Source organism: Vicia villosa, linkage group LG2, assembly GCF_029867415.1.
Source record: "Vicia villosa cultivar HV-30 ecotype Madison, WI linkage group LG2, Vvil1.0, whole genome shotgun sequence".
Classification (NCBI taxonomy): domain Eukaryota; kingdom Viridiplantae; phylum Streptophyta; class Magnoliopsida; order Fabales; family Fabaceae; genus Vicia; species Vicia villosa.
The window spans coordinates 88,307,881-88,332,978 of record NC_081181.1 but is presented as its reverse complement, the minus strand read 5'-3'; the positions used below and the strand labels follow the sequence as shown (position 1 = coordinate 88,332,978).

The window sequence follows — 25,098 nt, the reverse complement described above, 5'->3', positions numbered from 1 at the left end:
TGGCAAGGTTTATAAAGAAGGGTAACAGACAGAATTAAATTATATTGACATGATTTAAGATTTGGAGGAGGGGGCTCGCCTTGGTTATCCAAGTGCCTACGTATCTCCTTATGGAGAATCAGAGTCAACGTAGTTCGGGCACAGGGTTGTACGCCTTAGAATTGAATTTGATATGAATGTATTTGAAGTTGTTTTGAAATTGTTTTGAAATGCGAAGTTCGAAGGTATTTTGAATTACCTTATCGTAGTTGTGAACATCGCAGTGTTGAAAAGATGAAGATCCGTAGTATCGTAGTTTAGTGTATTTTGAATGTTTTGGGCGTACAACCCTGATTTAATTTGTTACCATTAGTTGCAATAATCAATAGGTTTGATTACCATGGCTAACGGATTGAAGGGAGGATTGCTAACCACTATAATCGATAGATTCGATTTTCACGAATAGCAAATGTGTGTGTTTTAATTATCGTTACTCCTCATAATCGATAGATTCGATTACAAATAATAACAAATTTGAATAAAGGGGAAATGCTAATCATCGTAACCAATAGCTTTGGTTAAAACCATTTAGCAGAATAAATGTTATTTTAATTTGAATTTAATTAATTAGACAATTGATCATTACCCACCGCGATCAATTAATTTAATCGAAGCGAATAAAATTCTAAATTGTTTGGCTAAATACTTAGGTCGGTTGGAAAATCCTAACCCTAATACTCTGGCCACTGGCCAATGGGATTGGACAAACCCTAACGCCTTATAAACTTTCCTAGGGTTGTTGTACTTTGTAATTAAATTTATTAAATCGGAATGATCGGAAATAATCGGGAAAGTATTCGGGAAAATAATCCTCAATAATTATAGCCCTAGTCCTAATTATATTATTAACCCTAATTAAATGAATTAATTAAATCTAAATATAATTAATTAAACCTAATACAAATAATTAAATAATAAAAAATAATTAATAGAGAAACCTGGTTTGGATCTTGTGTTATCATCCTTGAGTATTCATGGTAGGCCTTCAGCCTTGTGTACATTAGATCAGAATCATAGGAAATCTGATGGTTGTAACCGAGGGTATATGGTGAGCTTCTGTAGCCTCGGCGCGCTGGATCACGTAAACAAATGGCTGGAAAAATAAACATGGCCTAGTAAGGGATCGAACCTAGACCAGTAACCATACGCCCTTCTTCAATTACCAAGTCAGCTGCGTGTCAATCCTTATTATAAAAGCATTGGAAAAGCCTTATATACAAAGCCAAAAATGTTATTGTCCCAGTCAAAGCAAAAGGCAATGTGGGACCCAGGACCTCGTGCGCATCCAATGAAACGGAGAGAAGGAAATGCTGACCCTTTGACTATCCAATAGAAACCATACGCGCGTGGAGAGAGGTTTTAAAGAGTATGACTGGCCAATGGTTGGTCACGAAAAGGCCAAACGTGCAATCCAGCAAATTCCCTCTACTATTCATCACCCCCAACCTAATTACCTGCGAATTTAGCTTCAGACTTTGTTGCGGAAATACCTGCGGAAAAACCTTTGATTTTCTGCAAACATTGAAACTCAAACGTAATGCGTTAACTATGAAAAGATCATGCCCAGATCCACTGAATGAGACATCCTGAACACGATGATGGTGCTCGTTCTGCTTAAAAACATCTGTAACTACGAATACGAAAAGTTTGTGTTCTTATGCCCTAACAATGGTGGGTCGAGAACCATGCGTTAGAGCTTCTAACTAATGATCCAAACCTTTCTAAATCTGTTTCAGAAACTCAAATAAACCATTATTGGAGATCAAAACGCACAGAAAAGCAAAATACGAATATTGAAAGATGAGTGCAAGTGATGAACATGGTACCTCGGTTCCATACGCTCAAAGCCTTTATTCTTTATTTAACCTTACTTTTAGACGCCTCAGAAGAAAGATTTGATACTTGGAATTAGTTAAGCAGGGTTATACACGAAAAACTTTTGTGCCCTAGTTCCCTTGAAGTTTGGAGTTTTTGAAACCCTCATATTCTTGCTTCCCCCTCTCCTTAATGAATGTTTTTTAGTATATATACATGGGCTCAATTAGGGTTGACAAAATTTGGAGAGAACTCATGTATTTTTTTTATTGAGATTGATATATTTTCCATTTAATTTTGATTGAAAACTTGATAAATTAGTATCGAATCTCCCCCATCCTCTCATGAACGAAATTAGAATATATATTTGATATATTAGATCATTGAAACTAATTAAAAAACAATTGTTTTGATTTAATCTAATTATCTTAGGTTTTATTTAACTTATTTAATATTTAAATGAATAAATATTCAAATAAATAAAATAAATGTCATAAAAATGAGATAATAGATTTTTAAGTCTTGCCATTACCCATGGATATGTTTTAGATCCAAAAATTTGGCCCATTGTTTTGAAAGATCAAGTTTCTTCACTTTTGTACTTCATCCCTTTCCTTAATTTTGCCCAACTTGCAACTATCATAACTCCTTCAATTTTTATGATATGGAAGTGTTATAAGACTTTTTGGAAAGCTAAAAGAGTCCTCTAAATGATGCCTTTGGTTTCACCTCAATTGGAGCTTCTATGCTCAAGTTATGAGCTTTGACCCGAAATTTGTCTTTTCTTGATTTTTGGAGGTCCTATAATCTCTTGCAACATATCTCTCAAATGATGCATTTCTGGCCCTGGCTTGTGAGAGACAAAGTTGTGAAGAGTTAAATTTCCTTCCAAATAGGCTTTGAGTGAGGAATTTTTGATACTCCATGTAGAAGTTATGGCCAGTCAAAGTTGAGTTGACTTTTCTTTAGAAAAACCCTAATTTGAACCTTTGCAATTGTTCATCTCTGAGTTTTTATTAATGGATCATGATCAACCTTTGATCAAATGATGAATATGACCTCACAGACTTGATGTTGACCAAAAATCTTGAAGTTTGATTGTATTTTGACTATAGTTGACTTTTAGGTCAACACAGTCGATTATTGGTCATCTGAGCCATTGAGTGGGAAATCCTTGGGATTAAAGCTTAATAATTGTCATGGAGATACATTGAGACATATGTGATACCTTGAGATCTACTTGAGACCCTATGATTCAAATCCCTTTGATAAATTGCAAACCCTAGTTTTAAGACCCTCGATTAGGAGAGAGTGACTTGAATAAATCTTTGAACCTTGAGCCATTGAAGATGCATAGAGGAACCTTTGATTGAGTATAGGAAGGCAAATTTTGGGGTATGACACATACACCACGTATATCAGCGCTTTCCAAAAGCGCTTTCATACCCCCCCTTTACCAGCGCCTTTTTCCTCTTCTTTTTTAATTTTGTTTTTACCGAGCCCTATAACAGCGCTTTTCCTAAAAGCGCTTTCGTAGGTGTGCTGCTAAAAGCCAAATTTCGCGTAGTGTGCGTCAATTGGGAAACGGTGTGCAGTCCGGTGAACAGCGGAGGCCTCGATATAAAAATATTGAGCTTCTCAACACATATCTCTTATTGAAGTGGAAATGGAGAATAGTAAAGGATAGAAAAGCGCTCTGGAGCGTTATTCTTCGCCATAGATATGGTAATCCGGAGGTTAAATCGTTCATTAATTCTTCGGATGCAATCAATAAGTCAGATTCGATATGGTGGAGAGATCTCCATATGATGGATAGTTTGATCGGGACCAACTTTTCTTCATTCTCTTCTAATGTTTCTTACAGGGTTTCAAATGGTAATAATACTTCATTCTGGTTCATTCGTTGGGCGGGAGTCCAATACTTGAAGGTGGCTTTTCCGGAACTCTTCATCCTCGCAAGATTACCGTTCGACAGTGTGGCAGACAACAGGTCGCAAAACATGGAGGTCTGGCAGTGGGAGGTTTTTAAAGAGGAATCCTCCTTGGATACCACTTTACAGCCTCTTTTGGAGGAATTTTTTGCTCTATTGAATTCTGTTTACACTTTTCAGGATGACTCCGACGAGTTCGAATGGGAGAATGCAGCCGATGGACTTTTCTCCGTTAAGTCTTGCTATGGCTTTGTTTCCAAGGCTGATTCTCACCTCTTTTGGAATACCGAAACCAGAGAAGCTCTTGTTTCCCTCTGGAAGATTAAGGCCCCGACTAGAATCCGTATTTTTGGATGGCGTTTTCTCATCGACAAGTTGCCAACTCGGGACCAATTAACTAAAAGAAGAGTCATTGTTTTGGCATCTGACAAGTGCTGCATTTTTTGCTTCACAGATGATTAATCTGTTTCCCACTTATTCAACATCTGCATCATCTCATATCGTATATGGAAAGCGGTTAAAAGCTGGATCGGAAACAAGGTATGATTACACACTCACCACCTATCTAACATCCTCCTGTTTCCTTTATTGGTGAATAATTATGCCAACGAAACCGGTATCCGTTTGATTTGGCTCGCAACAATTTGGAACCTTTGGTTGTTCAGGAACTCCATTTTGTTTAATGAGAGAGTGTTTAGTTTTGAGGAGTGCCTTAACTCTATCATACTTATGTCATGGTTAAGTGCAAGATGAATTGACAAGGATAAAATCTAAACTGATAGCACTCATTGTCCTCAGCATAAAGAGTGAATTGACAGGTTTGGAAGGAAAATATAAAGCAACATCTCTAATAGAGTTTCTTGTTTCAGTTCCCTACAGAGAATTCGTAAGTTAGCTGAGTAACATATATATTTTCTAATTCCTGCATATAATCCTAGACAGTCATGTGAAAAACTAAACCAGGAAAATGACTTATATTCTATGTTTCCTTCATATAATATACGTTGCAAGCTGTAGCGGGAAAAGTTGAGATCAAAGTCATTAATTGACTTAACTCATTATTTTAGTGAAAGTCGCCACCACGCTTTGTTTTTTCTAAAGGAAAAGGTAAAAGAACGAAATAAAACCCTCAGAAGTTTTTAAATCAAAAGCAATTAAAAGCAAAGATCTTAAGTAAGGGTGTTGATTAAGCAAGGGGAAGGTAAATCAGTGTGTTAAAAGATAAAGAATTATGTGCAAAAGAGAATTTGTTTGGTTTTAAAAACTATGTTCGACAAGACATTACATCTTGTGCCTACATACCTTCTGAGTACAATGGAGAATTCAAAGCAACTGTAGTTCCACTTAAAAAAAGGAAAACAAAAGATTTTGGTTTAAAATATTATAGACACTTGATTATTATAGGGGAAAAAATCATCCAATCATTATTGAACATGAGAACAGATGGAACCTTTGCATCACAAAGGAAAGAAGGGCTCCAACTTTTTTTAGGACAATACCCAGAAGCTCTGGATACCAATTTATATTTCTGTGAGGCACTTATAGTGAGGATAGAATAGAGAGACTAAAAGAAATAAGGATTATATTATTGAATTGAATTGTACAAATAATGTTACAGACTATAACTATTTATATAAAATCTTAATTGGGCTTGGACTTATATAACTTGAACTATATTTGATATTATATTAATAATATCAATCTCAATAATATTTCAATAAATTCCTATAATATCTCAATAATTTCATTGGTCAATACTCTTTACTATTCAAATTAACAAAGCATCAATATTTTTTTTTAATAGGCAAGAAATCTATTAAAAGGAGTGGAAGGGCTACTTAACCCAAGAACAAGATACAACCATCCTCTATTTCCCAAAACAGTGGAAAGGGAGAGAATGTCAAGTTTGAAAATTACAACCATCTATAAGAGAACAACAAGAAGAGAACCATGTCCACGATTTAAAGAAAATGGCTGTCATACAGTCATCAAATGTAGTAACCGCTAGATTGAAAATGGCATCGTTTCTCGAAAGCCAAATGCTCCAAATCACAACTAACCAAATTATTGCTAGAATTTTCCTTTTTAAGGATCTTTGTACCCCTGCTCTATCACATTCCTGCAATCTACATGTTATGATATGAATAAATTTTACATTGTGTATTTTTAATAATCAAACTTGTATTAAAAAAACTAGAGGTTTCTTTACGTAAGCATTACTTTTTTTTAATAAGTAATGGAATTAAAGGGAGCAAAAGGGATGCTCCACTCCGAAAGCAAAACAAACGGAAAGCTCCTACATCTCAAAACACGAGAGCGGTAGAATATTCCAACAAAAAAACTACAATGATTAACCCTCTTATAAGAAGAGCAAAGCCAACTCCAAGAGGGGAAAACTATCTCCTTCATACACTCTGTGAAACTAAAAGACTCATCTTTGAAAATCACCGAACTACGTTTGAGCCATAAACTCCAAACAGTGGCTAGTCAAACAACCGCCCCTATAGTCCTCTTGGTCACACAATTTAAATTTACACAATTGTGGAAGAAATCCACAAACTCTTCTAAAGAAAAATCTGAACTAACTCCAAGCCACATAAACACTCATCGCCAAATACGCAAGGAAACCTCACAAGATCTAAACAAGTGCGATAATGATTCTTCCTCCGACAAACAAAGCACACAAATAGAATCATTACCCTCTGCCAAAATACCCCGTCTCACCAACGGATCTTTAGTTGCAATTTTATCATGGATAAACCTCCAACCAAGCAACAAATTTTAGAAGGAACTTTAATCTTCCAAAGATGAGTTAAAGCCATTAGCATGTTATGATTCATAGGGGCCCCGAGAGTTTGGCTTTGAAGCGGTCATAACAAGATTTAACCGAGAACATGCCATCCGAATTCGGTCTCCACTTGAAGTTGTCCGCTCCATTTTCCTGCACAATGTGTTGCTGTAAAATCGCAGACAGACCCTGCACTCGAGCTAACAACGGCTACCCGACAGCAGCAACAGCATCAGTGCTGCCAGCTACAGCAGCAGCGCTGCCAACCTCGTATTCTTCAGCTGGTGATACACTTCCATCTCAGTCCAGTCTCATTCATAGTCTTCCTGAATGTCATGTCAATAATTGTAAAGTGATCCCTAATCAAGCCCTTTGGCATTTTAGATTAAGACAACTTTCCCATGAGAGATTGTCCAAGATGTCTCAATTGTACCCTCAAATTACTTGTAATAATAAAGATGTTTGTGACATTTGTCACATTGCTAAACAGAAGAAATTACCTTTTAATTCTAGTCCTTCTAAAGCTAAACATGTTTTTGAATTAATACACTTTGACATATGGGGCACTATTTCCATACATTCTATTAATGGCCATAGATACTTTCTAACTGTTCTTGATGATTTCAGTAGATTTGTTTGGATAATTTTACTTAAGTCCAAATCATAAGTGTCTAACCATGTCCAACACTTTGTTGCTATGATAGAAAACCAGTTTCACATATGCCCTAAAATCATAAGAACTAACAATGGACCAGATTTTCTTATACCTCACTTTTATGCCTCTAAGGGAATTCTTCACCAAAGGTCTTGTGTTGAGACACCTCCACAAAATGGGAGGGTGGAAAGAAAACATCAGCACCTCCTTAATGTAGGCAGAGCCTTTCTTTACCAATCCAAACTTCCCAAGACCTTTTGGTCATATGCTGTCTCATATGCTACCATTAACATTAATAGAACCAATACCCCACATCTAAATCACAAATAACCATTTCAATTACTTCATTATATGTTGTCTGACATGAACCAAATTAAAGTGTTTGGATGTTTATGTTATGCTACCACCTTACAAAATCATCGAACAAAACTTGATGGTAGAGCCAAAAAATCTGTCTTTTTAGGCTATGTCGTTGGTTTCAAAGGGTTTACCCTATTAGATTTGCATACTCATGAAATTTTTGTTTCTAAACATGTCACCTATCATGAACACATCCTGCCCTATCAGTATAACAACCCTTCTGCCACACTGGGATTACTTCAATTACTTGCTTGACAAGTCAATTGACATTTCTTCTAACAATTCTTATCCCATTTCAGCTACAACCAATCTCACATCTATTCCTCAACCCACTGTTCTTTGTGATGATACTGCCTTACCTCCTCCTACTAATTCCACCACTCCACCACTTGATAACTCACTTTCTCTACCTGGTCGTGTATCATCCAGACTGAGATCCAAACCATCTTATCTTCAAGACTATATATGTTCCTCTTTCAAAGACACACCAAATCAATCCTCCTCACGTACTCCTTATCATACTAATTCTTTTATGTCTTATTGAAATGTATCACCTTCTCAATATAGTTTTAGTTTGTCAGTCTCTTCCCATCCTGAACCTAAGTCCTACACTGAGGCAAGCAAGTTTGAATGCTTGAATCAGGCTATGAAAACTGAACTGGTACTTGGGAATTGGTGGATCTTCCACCCAATGCTAAACCAATAGGATGCCGCTGGGTTTACAAAGTTAAATATAGAGATGATGGAAGCATAGAGAGGTTCAAAGCTAGGTTAGTAGCAAAAGGCTACAACTAGATTGAAAGGTTAGATTACACTGACAAATTTTCTCCTGTAGCCAAAATGACAACTGTCAGACTTGTGATAGCTTTAGCTTCCATCAACAAGTGGCACCTACACCAATTAGATGTCAACAATGCTTTCTTACATGGTGATATGCATGAGGATATGTACATGACTGTCCCTTTAGGAGTTCCTACTACCAAAAACCAAATCAGGTTTGCAAATTGATCAAGTCACTTTATGGATTAAAACAACCTAGCAGACAGTGGCATGAGAAACTTGCTTCACTCCTTGTGCACCATGGTTACACACAGGCATTTGCAGATCACTGTATGTTTGTCAAATTCACAAATGATTCACTAACAATCCTCCTTGTTTATGTGGATGATGTGATTCTGGCTGGTAACTCCTTGGAAGAATTTGAGAGTATGAAATCTATTATCCATCGAGCTTTCAAGATCAAAGATCTTGGCACACTCAAATACTTTTTAGGTTTGGAAGTGGCACATTCACAAACAGGAATTTCACTTTGTCAAAGGAAGTATTGCACTGACCTATTATCTGACTCAGGATTCCTTGCTTCCAAACTCGCCAATACTCCATCTGACCCAAGCATCAAGTTATTCTATGACAACAGTACTTTATATTTAGATGTACCAGCCTATAGAAGATTAATTGGTAGACTCATTTACTTGAATACTACCAGACCGGACATCACCTTTATTACCCAGCAACTTAGCTAGTTCTTATCAAAGCCAACTATGACTCACTACAATGCAGCCTGTAGAGTGTTGAGATACTTGAAGTCTTGTCCAGGCTGTGGTCTCTTCTTTCCCAGGAATTCCACTTTGCATTTAACAGGTTTTTCTAATGCAGGTTGGGCTGGTTGTGTGGATACTCGAAGATCAATTTCAGGCTCTTGGGCACTTCTCTCATTTCTTGGAGAACAAAGAAACAAACCACAGTTGCTCGATCATCCTCAGAAGCTGAATATATATCGAGCACTCGCTGCAGCAACATGTGAACTACAATGGCTTGTTTACCTACTAAAGAATTTGAAGATCTCTTGTTCGAGGACACCTATCCTATTTTGTGACAGCCAAAGTGCTTTACACATTGCAGCCAATCCTGTTTTCCATTAGAGAACCAAATGTAACACCCTTCTAAACCCCGTGGCAATTTAAATAAATAATCAGAGTAAAAATATACACACAAGGGTGCCACAATTATTTAAAACAGATAATTCAACTAAAGTCAAAGTCATGCTTCACTAGGAAACGGTTCACCAAAACATAATCATGTTTATCACAGCGGAATTAGAAACATCATCAAATACAATCAAATGGAAATATAATCCAACACCAAATGAAATGGAGTAATCTCATCAAAACTCTAAAACTATCGTTCCCCAGTGTTACAGATCAGAGCATGACCGAAACGACCCAACATAAACGGATAAACTCTACGAGTCATCCTCACCAAGCACTAATGTCGTTACTCCTCAATCTGAAAAGGACAATATGTAAGGGTGAGTCTCATTCTCAATTAGTAAATATTATGCAATTCATAAGTAACAAGCATCATAATATACCGTTCACCAAATTATACATATTCAGATTCACATCTATTATTCATCAATTCACACAATAATAGATTACAACACATAACACATAAATCCATACAATCATGTTATGACGAAATGCATATGACACAACTGACACTATGCATGTGGTACCAATAAACCGTGGAATCAATCCACCTAACCGATCTACGCCTCATCGAGATACGGCCCACCGACACAATTTCTGCACAATGGGAAATATGTCCACCAACGATCCAAACATCACCGGGATCCAACATCAAATGCATATGAATGAATGAAACACACATAACATACTTAAAAACATCACCGAATCACGATGAACAATTCATCTCAACACCACATCACCGAATAAGTATGTACATGTTTTCAACATCATTCAAATAGTCATGCATTCATCACAATCATAATAATAATCACAACCAATTTTTCATCACATCAAATACATTGTCACACCTATCTCATATGCACACAATGTTCAATTCTCATCAAGTAATTAAATCGAGTTGTAAAGAAATAAAGTCGGCTACTGCCCATATTCATCATTCATCATATAAAACATTTAATTACTTGCACAACGCCCAAAACGACACTAAGAAATGATTCACGGATCAAAAGATACGTTATTTTAAAGTTTGGAAAATTTCACACATAGCAAGGTTTGCTCAGCGATGCAAGGCAGAAGCGAAATCCTTCAGACCTCCGCTTAGCGGACCACTAGTGACGTCCAACAGAAGCGAACTATGTTGGGAACTCCGCTCAGCGGACCCCCTCCGCTCAGCAGACCTGCGATTTCTGCAATTCTCAGGTATGCGACAGACCCTGCGATTCCACCTAATTTCAGTCCAAAATCGACCCCAGACATCACATACAGGCATATAATCATCATCCACCACAAAACATCATTTAAACTCATTATTAACCAAATAGTTCACACAATCATCATCAATTCAATCCAAATTATAACACCCTAACCTAACAATCCCAATGTCTAATTGAACCAAACCATACATCAATCTACCTATTACCTAAGACCACATAAGAGAAACTAAAAGGAAGAGTCCCCCCTTACCTCGATGAATCTCTTGAATGCTCTCTTTCCGATTTCACGTTCTTGCCTCTTTCTCTTCTCTTGCCCTTTTCTCGTGTTCTTCCTTTTTCTCCCCCAAATGGCTCTTTTCTAATTTTATGAAAAATAAAATAAAATGAACACCACTTAGTAAAAAGGCCTAACCAAATAGCACCTGTTTTTTACTCACATCACACCATAAGCCCAACAACTCTTATTCCATCATTTCTAATTAAATCCAAATAAAATACTGAAATCCCAATTATTTTATTTAAATCCAAATTAAATTAATAAACTGAAATTATGGGGTGTTACACCAAACATCTTGACATTGATTCTCATATTGTTCGAGAAAAAGTTCAAATTGGTGCGATGAAACTGATTCTTGTTGCCTCTCATAATCAGTTGGCTGATTTCTTCACCAAGGCATTGCTTCCAAAACCATTCCATGATCTTGTTTTCAAGCTGAACTTGTTAAATATTTACCAAGGCTCAGCTCGTGGGAGGGAAATAACTGATGTAACTAATAGTGAAGAAGTTAGTTAAGAGTTAGTTAGTGTTAGTTACACATGTATGGCTATATATAGTTAGCTACCTTGTATCTCATTCTCTAATGAAGATTTTACCTTCATTATCTTCTATTTTCCTTCTTTCTATCTCTTTCTCAAACTCTCAATCATGAGATCTATACAATGCTAATAAATATTTGGCTTAAATGCTCTTTTGGTCCCTGTAAGTAAGCGAGTTTTTGATTTTCGTCCCTGTAAGTTTATTTTTTTTGGTCTGAGTCCCTATATCTTACGTTTTGCTTGCGATTTAGTCCTTAAATCCAAAATCCGCATGAAAATCTGCAGGTTTCCTGCAGATTTTCCTACGAATTTTCCTACGAATTTTGATTCTAGGGACTAAAGCGAACGAGAATGTGAAATATAAGGACTCAAACCAAAAAAAATAACTTACAGGGACGAAAATCAAAACCTCGCTAACTTACAGGGACCAAAAGTGTATTTAAGCCTAAATATTTTTTTCTTTTAATATTATCTTTTATTCAGCGTCTGTGTAAGCGTACGCTAACATTAAAGTCTTGTCTTGTGAAAAATTAAAATTAAATAGATAAAAGTTTAGAGTCCGTTTAACTGAGAAAAAGTTAATGTTGTTAGCATCTGTGTCGTGTCCAACACTACATATTTGAATCTTTAATTCACTTTTCTTGTAGGGGTGATGATGAAAGCCATAAGGATGTGCGGTTGATTTTTTTTGTGTAAACAAGATATATTAAAAGCAGAGAACTATGGGTTCTCCAACCCGATTACACAGAGAAACGGGATAACCCGACAAAAAGCGAAATTACAAACCAATTACCACTACGACAAAAAGTGCAAAGGATCCATGCAAAAATCGTAGAAAGAGTAATTGGGGTGAGTAATTTTCCCGCAAAAAGACCACCTCCAAGCCAAGTGATTAATGTTCCAACCAGTATTATTCAGATTCCAAGCATCCTTCCGGAAACACTATTTAATTTTTTGCATATAAAATTGTTGTTAGTATGTCATAATTATAACTTAAGTAATTTAATTTAACACCATGTATTACAGTATTTCCTATTTTGTTTGTTTCAATTAAATTGTAATATCTTTTATTTCAACTTAATTGAATATCTTATGTCTCTTTAAAATTTTTAGAATTTTTATTACTACTTTTAAAGTTTCATAGTATTTAAAATAATTTTTATCGATAAATAATATAAAAAATAATGTAAAATATGAATGCACAAATATGAGGGAAATTATAAAATAGGTGTGAAGAAATTTGAAAATTAAAAAGAAAAAAAAGAGTGCATACAATTCCAACTCACCATGGAACTATAATCTTTGTTTTTACATTTTCTTCTTTAATTGCTCTTTCATTTTTTGATTTACTGCAATTCTTTTTTCATAAATTAAAAAACCCCTTCTGATCAATTCAATTTCTTATTTTGGTAGAAATTTAAGGTTATTTTCATCACTAATTTTTCTTCAAAATAAAATCAATCGCTTGACCCAGAAAGAAGAATGCAAGTTGAAATACCGATGATGTTGTTGTTTTGTATATTGTGAGAGAAGGAGAAAATTTTCTAGTCATAAAAAATTGGGGATAGTATTTAAATTAAAAAGTTAGTGAACCTAGACGATATAGTTGACAAAAGGGAGTTAGTAACGCAAAAATATCTTAAAAGCATTGGATATCGAGCAGCCACATACTATTATGTTATGTTTTTGCTATCTCTTGTGTTTTAAGCTTTATTGTAAGAACATATTCAAGTGGTTCAATGGAATTTAATATGGTATAGTCTTAGACGTAGCATCCGAACTTTAAGAATCTGAAATTACCAACATAGTCTTCTAAACTATATATAGAGCACACTCAATTCTTTGTTTAACAAAAACAACAAGCGAGTGAGAGACATCTAGCTGAGTAATTATATGTTGATTGTCTCATGGAGTTCCTCTGAATGCTTCATATTAGAGGTTATTTATCTGGTCCAGAGTCATTAGATGTCATGGATATATAATCCTTCTTGAATGAAGTGTTTGGGGGAACTCCTAGGATTCAACCAACAATCCATAAGAAACCTACATTGAAAATGTTTTATCAAGGTCCCGATCCTTTTTCCTTCATTCTACAATATATTTTTTGAAACAATATTGTTCACAAATTTATAATATTTATTTTATTTTCTCATGGCCTATTAAACTAGCATCACTTCTCTATACTTCTGTTAATAAATATTATTTGTAAAAGTTTCTCTTGGGATGATGTATATTTTCAAATTCAATAAATACCAAGTCAGCAGCGCATATATAACATAAGTATATTAAATTTGATTTGTTAAACCCTTTTAAGTAGGGTTTGTTATCTTATTTACGATAACCCGCTTAGTATATGAAACTTTTGTGTGTAATGGTATTAATTTTGTTATTAACAACTAGTTGTGTTACATTTCCAGGATATACTGGGAATCCTTTTAGAGATACTGCTAATACTAATTTTTTGAGTTGAGAGGATCATAATAAACTGAAAAAAATTTCTTTCAATATTGTTGCATATGTATGATTGTGTTTGATCTCAAAACATTTAATTAAGTTGGAAAAAATCTTTTACCACTCTCATCTAAGTGTTCTTTGTAATTTTGTGTTATGTTTTTTTAGGCGGAAGTTTTTATTAGAACCATTGTAAAATGTTAATTTATTTTTAAAGATTAATGAATATTTTTTAAGTGATAGGGTGAAATGTAGGTTTTATTTCTATGATCTCACATTTGGTGATATGTACCATTTGAAAGGTGCAAAATGAGATTGCGTTTTAGGATTCTTTTAGAAATGTGAAATATCTGGAGGAGAGAAGTAATTTTTTTATTTGGAAATGATTTTAGAGTATATCAGGTAAGGATTCTTACACCTTCACAATTATATCTTTTGGATTGGTCGAGATTATGGCTAGGTTGAGAATTTGAGTGTTTCTTTCCTTCTTCTTTTTTGTATTCTTTAATCTAATGTGGGCGGCATATATGATTTACTCTAGCTCAATTCTTCGTTAGGATGCAATTTTGAAAAGACAATTTTTCTAGAGTTGAATTGTTTAACTATCTGTTTTTCGTCCAATTTCTTCTTATTCTATTTTTATGTTTGATTTCTTTGTTGTTGTTTTTAATAATGTTATGTCAATCTTTAACACACTTGTACTTATTATGTGAGCTCTTAGAGATAAAGTCATATTTTTTAAATTAAAATTTTAAATATCAAATATATGAAATTAATATTAATCATAGACGAACTAAAAAATGAAAATTTTAAGTAAAAAAAATTGCATTAAAATTTAATTTTTATAATTTATTTTTTATGTGAAAAGTGTAAATAATTTTTATAAGTGATTTATAACACCATATATAAGAATTTTTTTTAATTCTTTACTAATATAATCTACTAAAGTAGATTGATGTTTCTTTAAAATTTATTATTTATCAATAGCCTTCTTTTAAATATTATTATAAACTCTAATATTAAGGAAATAGAGTTTTTTAAAAGAATTTAATTGACATGCATTGAATGTATAAATATATTGACAAAGTTCTCTTTCAAAAATATTTATAACACTGTTGCGTGTTTAGGATAGAGATGGAACTCATGATTTCTAGTTAAACGCAAAATGATTCCTTATCATCTCATTCAAATGTTACTGAATTTATATTTGAATGATTATGATATGTTGATGGTATAATTTTTTTTACACTAACTAACTGTGCATAATTAATTTTCTTTAAATTTTAACTAAGTGTCAATTATATTATAATCAATAGTGAGTTATATTAGTAAAAGACATAAAATTAACCAAGTGTCAATTTAATGATATAACTTAATGATTTGAGGAATAAAATTCAAAATTACAAATGTATTCTTTCAAAAATAGAGATGTTTATCTTAAATCGTAATTTTGACAGTGAGGATTGGTTACGAGGAGTATGAGTCGTTCGAATGTAAAATTTTAGTATAAATTTTTTAAGGTTAATACTTTGTTTTTTGTCTTATACATTCATCTATCAACTAAGTTTTTGAAAGATAGTTTATTGTAATTTTTTTTTTGTAAACAAAACATATATTATATTGATTTAAATAATACACCTATATTGAGTTAAAGGATGAAATTAATTTTATCTTTCAAGAATATTTAATAATGATGAAATAAATGAAAAGATTGCAAGAAATAATAAACTATTTTTAAAAGTTTATAGATGTTATAAATATTATTGTGGATGTCCATATATATTCTTATCTTTCATCTTCATATTCCCTATTAAGTGGTATAGTAAGGTTATGATTTTTCACCTTCCTAATATCCTATAAATAGAGACCACTTTGTAATGTAAAGCTATCTACTTGAAAGATGATAATACAATATTACTTAAGATATTTATATGGAGGAGAGAAAGAGGAGATAGAAAGTAATATTGTATTATCTTCTTCCAAAAGTGTGCTTTACATTATAATATGGGTCTCTATTTATAGGACTCAAGGGAGATAGAAAATCATACATATTAATCACATATTAAGTATGGAATAGGAAGATGAAGAACTAGGAGATTGATGGACATCCACTAACATAAATATTCATAACACTCCCCCTTGGATGTCCATTGAGGATATGCCTCGTTAAAACCTTACTAGAAAAAACCCAGTGGGAAAAATTCTAGTGAAGGAAAAAGAGTACAATATCCTTTGAATGTGAATTGCCTCGTTAAAAACCATACCAGGAAAACCCAATGGGACAAAACCATGGTGAAGGAAAAAAGAGTGCAAAACATATGTATTTCTCCCCCTCATGCAGACATTTACATGTGAGACGATATTCTTTGTAGTCGTTGCTTAAAATGTCTTCTTCGAAGTGACTTCATGTAGTGGTAATAGTTATGCAGGATTTTATGAAGTTGTTGCCGTGATTTGTTTCGTAGATCTCCATGAAATGGTTGTACAATCACATGTAAATAAATAACCTCTTTCTGATCTACCATTGTGAGAATCTGACAAGTAACCTACATCTCTAAGATAATGAAGTATATGGTTGACCGCTTTCCAATTTCTTCGTGTAGATGAATAATTCTATCTTACTTATAGATTGACCGCAAATGATATATCATGATGTGTATTTAGCAAGGTGCATCAGTACTCCAATTTCACTAAGATATGGTACTTCAGGACCAAGCAATTTTTATCCTTTTCTCGAGGCCTAAAAAGATCTTTCTCCATATCTAATGATCTAACAACCATATTGGAGTAGGCAACATGTGACATTTGTTCATATAGAATCATTTGTATGATATTAAGATATTTATTCGCATTAAGCCAACAATATACTATATATTAGTCCTCCCTAATTTATTCTAATATTTCTCATCTTAGTGAACATTTGGATGTGTTGTGTATATTCCAATTGCTCCAATATAATACATTAAGATGAGTCATGAAAGAATATTGGAAAAATATAATTAATATGACTCTCAATTTTGAGGATATAACTTGAGAAAATAATCAAATACTTGATTGCAGCCCAGTAGGCTAGTTATCACTTGATAAATTAATTTTCCCAATTTTTGGGCGAGGGAAATGAACAGCTGAAATCATGAACAAGAAGTTCAAATGAACAAGTTAAAATAAATTGTTGTCTTGATCCTCGTACAAATAAATATGAACCAAAAGTTCAAAATATTATTCATTTGCAAAGTTTATGAAATAAATTTTCAGTTGGTAATACTCCACTCAAAGTGGATTCTCCTATTGGATAATATAATATTGCAAATGAGTTGTAGTTGCGCCTGAAGCGTGGTATGAAAGTCGGTTCCAATGTTAAAAGTCCTCTACTAAGAAAAGAAACTAAAGATGACACAAGTGAGGATATGAAAATGCTAAGAGCACTTTGATCTAATTTAATTTTCAGTTCCAGAAGAACAAATCAAGTACTTGAAATATGAAATAAAGAGATCTCGATCAATTATGTCATGGATGAAATGGAATGGAACCGAAATTGAGATAACCAAATAAAGTCAATATTGACAATGTCTTTGTATACAATATAGCGCTAAAAGTGATCAATGATAACGAGGATCATGATTCAAAGTCTATTAAAGATTGTAGACTAAGTGAGAATTGGCCAAATGAATATATTCAATTACAGAAGAATTAAACTCACTTTACAAGTGACTCACTTTTGGACCTGTAGTCCGAACACCTCAAGGTGTGAAACCAATTGGATATAAATGATTTTTATGAAAAAGAAACATAAGAATGATATAAAGTTTGATTTATTACTCAATGATTTTCACAAATACCTAAGATTGATTTGGATAAAACATATCCACCTGTAGTGGATTCAATCGATTTTTTTATATTTAATTAGCCTTGTAGCACATGAAGGGCTTAATTTGAACATGGTGAATGTTATGATATCTTATTTATATGCTTCACTTAATAGTTACATTTACGTGAAACTCCCTGAAGTGTTCAATATACCAAAGGCACGTAATTTTGGATCTTGAGAAAATCACTCCATCAAATTGAACAAGTTTCTCTATGGATTGAAACAATCTAGACGCATGTGGTATGATCAATTTGTCCTTTTATTTTCATAAAATGATGTGGAAAAGTATTTGCAATAATAGTTGTCTATGTGGATGACATAAGTATTATTGGAACTCCTGAAGAGCTTCCAAAAGCTATAAATTGCTTAAATAAAGAGTTTGAGATAAAGGACCTAGAAAAGACAAAATATGTCTAGGTTTGCAAATTGAGCATGTGGACAAAAGAATATTTGTACATCAAGAAGGCTATATAGAAAAGTGTTGAAATGATTCTATATGAACAAATGTCACGTGTTCCCTACTCCAATATGGTTGTTAGATCATTAGATGTGGAGAAAGATCGTTTTAGGCCTCGAGAAAAGGATAAAAATTGCTTGGTCTTGAAGTACCATATCTTAGTGCAGTTGGAGTACTAATGCACCTTGCTAAATATACACATCATGATATATCATTTGCGGTCAATCTATAAGTAAGATAGAATTATCCATCTACACGAAGAAATTGGAAAGCGGTCAACCATATACTTCGTTATCTTAGAGAAGCAGGTTACTTGTTAGATTCTCACAATGGTAGATCAAAAAGAGGTTATTTATTTACATGTGATGGTACAACCATTTCATGGAGATCTATGAAACAAATCATGGCAACAACTTCATAAAATCCTGCATAATTATTACCACTACATGAAGTCACTTCGAAGAAGAAATTTTAAACAACGACTACAAAGAATATCGTCTCACATGTAAATGTCTGCATGAGGGGGAGAAATACATATGTTTTGCACTCTTTTTTCCTTCACCATGGTTTTGTCCCATTGGGTTTTCCTGGTATGGTTTTTAACAAGGCAATTCACATTCAAAGGATATTGTACTCTTTTTTCTTCACTAGAATTTTTCCCACTGGGTTTTTTCTAGTAAGGTTTTAACGAGGCATATCCTCAATGGACATCCAAGGGGGAGTGTTATGAATATTTATGTTAGTGGATGTCCATCCATCTCCTAGTTCTTCATCTTCCTATTCCATACTTAATATGTGTTTAATATGTATGATTTTCTATCTCCCTTGAGTCCTATAAATAGAGACTCATATATATTACAATGTAAAGCACACTTGGAATAAGATAAGATAATATTATTCTCTTTCTTCTCTACCTCTCTTTGATCTCTATATAGTTTTAGTTAGTTTCATAACAATAGAATTATTTTATAATAAAGTTATTAGTAATTAGTTGTTAAATTAAAAGTTTTTTTTGTAGTTACTGGGTGTTGAACCCATGACATCTAATAGAGAAATAACTAAAAGTGAAGATGAGTCGTTAAATTAAAAGTGAAGATGAGTTTTTAGAGGTGCCAAATTTTGAGTTTTTTTTTCAATACACTTTTTAAAACGTTCTAAACTTGTCTGCAAAATAATCATTCAAAAATAGACATTAATTTTTTCTGTATGATTAAAACTACATGCATAATTATTTTGTAGGAACCAAATATGCCATGTATTTTTATAGGGACCAAAAATAAAATTTGATATTTTATAGGGACCAAAAATATATTTTACCTTAATTTTTTTAATAATGAATACATTCATTCATTTTAATTTCAAATTCTACTTTGTGTTTTTCTTTTTAATAGTGTTTTTTATTAGAATTATGGGCAATGTTTAAAATGAATAAAGTTTGCAGTGAAATCTTTTATTTTAAAATGTAATACTCGGTATTAATATCCCCTAAGGATTTACTACTCATTTAACTAGAAGAGGACTTTTAGAGTTATGTTATACCAACCATATATTTAGAGACATTGAGAAATAAACTAAATATGTGTTAAGGGGTATTATAGTCTTTACTCATTTAAATTAAAATTAAGGGTTGTTTGGCTTGAGATTTTAATAAACTTCTGGAACAATTTGGACTAGATAGAAAGAAGGAAAGGAAGCGTGAAAGAGGAGAAAGAAGTGGAAGGTCCAACTTCAAAGTCTTAAGATCAATCTTGCATGCTCAAAGAGTTATCATTCCTGCTCTAATCCATCGTCAAACAACCTGCTAGCAACTTCTTCTTCTCCAATATCAGGTGAGTCTCTTAGATGGAGACCTCGGGGAAAGTTTTGGGAATTGAGGGATAAGGGTTTTGAGAAAATGCTTCCTTCAATCTTGATCATGCATGTTTAAGCCACATTCTTGTGATTTCTGGTTTATACATGTTTGATTCGTAGTAAACATTGATCCTTGTCTATTGCATGTGGAATTTTGGGGCTTGGGAACCCCAAGTATGCTTTTCTGATTTTTCTGGGCGTAGCAGAGTTCGCGTAGCGAACATCCTTGTACAAAACTTCCAAAAGTTTCTGGAGTGCGTTCGCTGCAGACTTTGCTTAGCGAAGGTCTGGCAATTTTAATTTAATTATTCGCTGGAGCTCACTCATGCTCGCGTAGCGAATCAGGCTTCGTTACAGGATTGCGTAGCAAACCTTCCCTTCCTGAACCAAGTGAAGCATCTGACTTCGTTCGTTAGGAGTTCGCGTAGCAAATCAGGGCTCACTGGCAGTTCGCATAGCGAACTTGTCTGTGACAGAAGTTATATTTTCCCTCTTGAGTGCAGTTCAGTTCTGATGTCGAGGACTAGACGCCTCCATAACATTTATATTGGATATGATTAATGCTACTTGAGACACCTGACTATCATGGTTATTTAAATGCTAATAGTTTTTATGCAGTTATTTACACATATATTATATTGAAAGTTGCATTGTATGATGAATGTTATACTTTGATAATATACTATGTTTTCCCGTTTTTCCCGGTTGAACATTCGGAGATGTATTACCGTGTGATGGCTTGCACCATGTTGTGTGATTTTGGTGATATATGCTTGAATCAGAGTAGGTCTGGCTAATAGAGGGTAAATCGTTTAAGAGCACAACTATTGCTTTGTGATACTTAGTTCGTGCCATGCTTTGTGGCCTGAGATACCTTGTTTTATGACCCGGGTATGTCTTACGCACTTGAGCTACCATTGCAATGTGCTTGTGTGGGTCTTACAAAGGGGTTCTAGCATGCCACTTAGGCAACATCGTAACGGATTAACTCACCACTAGTGATGTCACGTAGACAATATCACTAGCCGTTTGCCTGGTGCGCTCATGTAGTCTTGACGGCATTTTGTACATTGAGGCGACCACATTTGTGTATAGTGATTGACGGGGCCGTGATGCCATATAGGAAAGTCACCACTGTAACTCGTCACAAGTACACCACGTAGGAATTATCCGATTCACTTGCAATGTGCATGTACAAGTCTCTTGACAACTAGACATGGGTGTAACTCACCGAGGGTGTGAATGCGTAGTCTATGTAGTAGACAAGTAAACTTACTCCTGGATTCCTCGTACATGGGTACGGGTTGCATATTTGTTGGTTTTAGCTATGTGCTAGTTGTACTACCCCATTGGATAGTTATGGAACTTCCAATGGTGGTGGTAACCTGTATCTTTACCTAGCCGTGAGGAAAAATCTGAATTCATGGTGGATTCATTTTATTGCATGTTCTCTGTAGAACCGAACGAAACTGTAAGATAGAGAGACTCACTGAGATTTAATAATCTCACCCCATTTCAATTATTATTATTTCAGGTGGCCCGAGGCAGAATCCGGGCAAGGATATAAGATGGCTTAGTCTTGTCAGATGGTGTTTCTTGCCGGCATGATGATCTTTTCATTTTGAACTTTTGTACCTTCAGCCTTGTATTCTGGATATGTATTAGTACTGTATCAGAACTTATATATCTTTTGGCCATAACAGTTTGGGCTTTTGTATATGTATTAATACTATTATCTTTTTCGTTGCTTATTATATGATTTTCGCATACCATTATAATGTCATATACGTATATCCTAGGTAATGTATGTATGTGATGTTACATAAAATATCTTATCAATGTTAAATAATATTAGACGTGTCTATTTGATTTTACTTAATTTTATTGTTTGTGAAAACTATTTTCTAATTTTAATTTTTTAAAATGTATATTTAATATTTTAAATTAAATTTTTTTATTTACACGAAATATTTATATATAGGCTATTTTACTTTTATTATAGAAATTTAAAATTATAAAATTATAAAATACTAAATTACAAAATTACTTTATTATTGTAGGAATAAAGAATTTAAAAAATTCTAAAATTATTACCAAATTACACAAAATCATTTTTAAAATTATCGCTCATAACTTTATAATTTATAATTTTATGTTTAAAAAATTATAACTCACTCATTGCGCGGGAGATTTTTTTTCTTTTCTTTTGTAGGTGATGTTAGTTGTGGTGAATTGGGTTGCTACTCACCAAAAATAAATAAACTGAGAGATTGTATTTTTGTAGAATAATCAATCATCAACATTATTTCTAAGCAAATCGATTCATTATTATGTGTAAATGTTTTTCCCAACCGAGCAACTCGCACCTAAACATACTATTAACCATCGTGTTTTTCAATCAAATTATTTAGAAAATAATGTTTCTTGATAAAATTAATGTCGAGTGTGAGAATTATTAAAATAAATGATTTAGAATATTTTATTTTTATATTTTATTTTATTGTATAGATTTTGAGATATAAAAATTGAGTATTATGTCATGATCATTTGAAGTTTACATTTTAAAATATACTCCCTCCGTCCCAAAATATAAGAAAAAAAATGCATTTTTCTTGTCCCAAAATATAAGAGAAGAAATCATCTTTCATTTCTTTCAAGGTAAAATTAAATGCAAATTACATTTAACTTACATTCTCTCTCATCATTTCTATAACCAACAACCAATTAGATTATTTTTTACATTTTTCAAAACACTTTATTTCAAAAAAACCATAAATTAAATGATTGTGTTTTTACTTTTCTTAATAAACGTGATTTTGTTTTTTTCTCTTATAATTTGGGACGGAGGGAGTATGTTATTATTAAGACTTACTAAATTTATTGTGTTTATAAATTCTTTTCTATCAGTTAGATTCTTGTTTAAAACGTTAAAAAAGAAAACAATAAACAATAACCTAACTGTTAGGAAAGAATTTTCTTTTATTAAAAAAAAATATCTTTTCTATCAGTTAGGTTCTTGTTTAAAACGTTACAAAGGAAAACAATATAGTTATCATAATTATTTGTGTACACTATTAAATATAATATATTCTTCTACAAAATAAGCCATCTAATCTAAGATATTACCCTTCATTCTACCTCAACTGTTTTAATTTTAAATTAAATTAAAATAAAATATTAATATTAATATTAATATTAAAATTAAAATTAATATTAATATTAATAGTAACATTAATATTAATATGTTATAATCTTAAAAATAAAACAATTATATTAATGCTAATTTGAAATTTAAATCAATAATAAATCATGTCGTGACATATTTATCGTCTACCATTAATATATCAAATAATTTACATTTATTACTGGTCAACTTCAGGATTTCAATATATTAATAGAGATTTACTCTCTCTATTAATTTTTAATGAAACTTGGATACTACTTTAGGAAATATTGAAAACTCGACAATTAATTTTGTTTACTTTAACTTCTATAATGTAATTTTTTTTTAATATAGACACCTCACATATATGCTTTTTTTTTTACAAACAGAAGCTTAACTCATATTATTAATCAACAAAGATTCAATATAAGGAGGATTTGTGTAAAATAAACTACGCCTAGTCCAAGAATCGGCGACCTTAGCTAACGTATGAGCAACCGAATTCGCTTGGCGTTTTACAAACTTTACCTCAAAGTTAGGAAATGAGGTCAACAAAGACTTAATAGAAGAAATAATGTAACTAAACTCGGAAATACCATTGTGGTTGGATTGGATAGCTTGCGTCACTCTTTGGCAGTCACTCTCGAAGATAACATGATCGAATAGTAAATCGATGACATTAAGTATAGCCTCCTTGAGGGCCAACGCTTCCATCTCAAGAATAGGAAAAAGACCGAAATCCCACGATGTACCTGCTACCACAAAAGAACCCAAATGATTCCTCACACACCAGCCCCAATTCGAAGTACCACGGGAAATATTAAAACCTGCATCAACATTACACTTTACCATTCCAACCCCCGGTGGGCTCAAAGACGTGCTTGCATGTTGGTTATTAACCCGAATGACACTCTCTTGAGCCAAATGCCACTCGTGCCAGCTAGATAAAGCATGTAACCCAAGTCTAGAAAAATTGTCACTCTCATTATTCCAAATAAGATTATTTCTATTTTTCCATATTACCTCAATCATTACTGCAACTCTCCCCGCCGTCATACTATCCTCTCGGCTACAAACATCAAAAATAGGATGAAACGTCATTAAAATTTGATATCCGAGAATCAATAACATTTGATAGCCCAGCTATCTTCCAGCACCGATTTGTAACTTCTCACCCAAAAAGAACATGCCATATATCCTCCAACGGGTTATCACAAAACGGACATGAAGCTGGGCAGGAGACACGGTGTTGTCGAAGCCTAACTCTTGGTTGGAGGCAGCCCCTACAAATTTTCCATAGTAAATGTTTGACTCTTGGAGGAGCCCCAATATTCCAAAGACTACACCAATTCCCATCCACTCTACAAAAACCCGCCCACCCTTGCTCCTTTCTCCACAATTTGTAACCCGACATCATACTATAACAACCATTTTGCTCATGATTCCAATTCCACTTATCTTCAACCACATCCTGAACTAACGGTACTTGAAGAATATTATCCGCCACTACACCTCACATACATGCTTAGATTTTAAAAAAGATAAATCCTAGATTCCCTTGATAAAAAAACAACTCATAACATGTTAGAGAGAGTGAGTCTGCCCTCTCTCTAACTTTCACATTTTCTTCTTAGAGCAGCTTCCAATATGGAATGAAGCTCTTTGACGAATCCTGGAAACTAGAGAGAAGCTTATAAATTTC

The 25,098-nt window shown here is 33.4% G+C and overlaps 1 protein-coding gene across 1 annotated transcript; it reads right to left on the bottom strand.

Moving 5' to 3' along the window:
* Nucleotides 1-23,789: 23,789 nt before the first annotated feature.
* On the bottom strand, nt 23,790-24,810 carry LOC131649539 (uncharacterized). The gene is made up of 2 exons (XM_058919299.1): nt 24,572-24,810; nt 23,790-24,465 (listed from the first exon to the last, which is right to left on the bottom strand). Exons 1-2 carry the CDS (start codon nt 24,808-24,810, stop codon nt 23,790-23,792), a joined length of 915 nt encoding a protein of 304 aa, XP_058775282.1.
* Nucleotides 24,811-25,098: the final 288 nt, after the last annotated feature.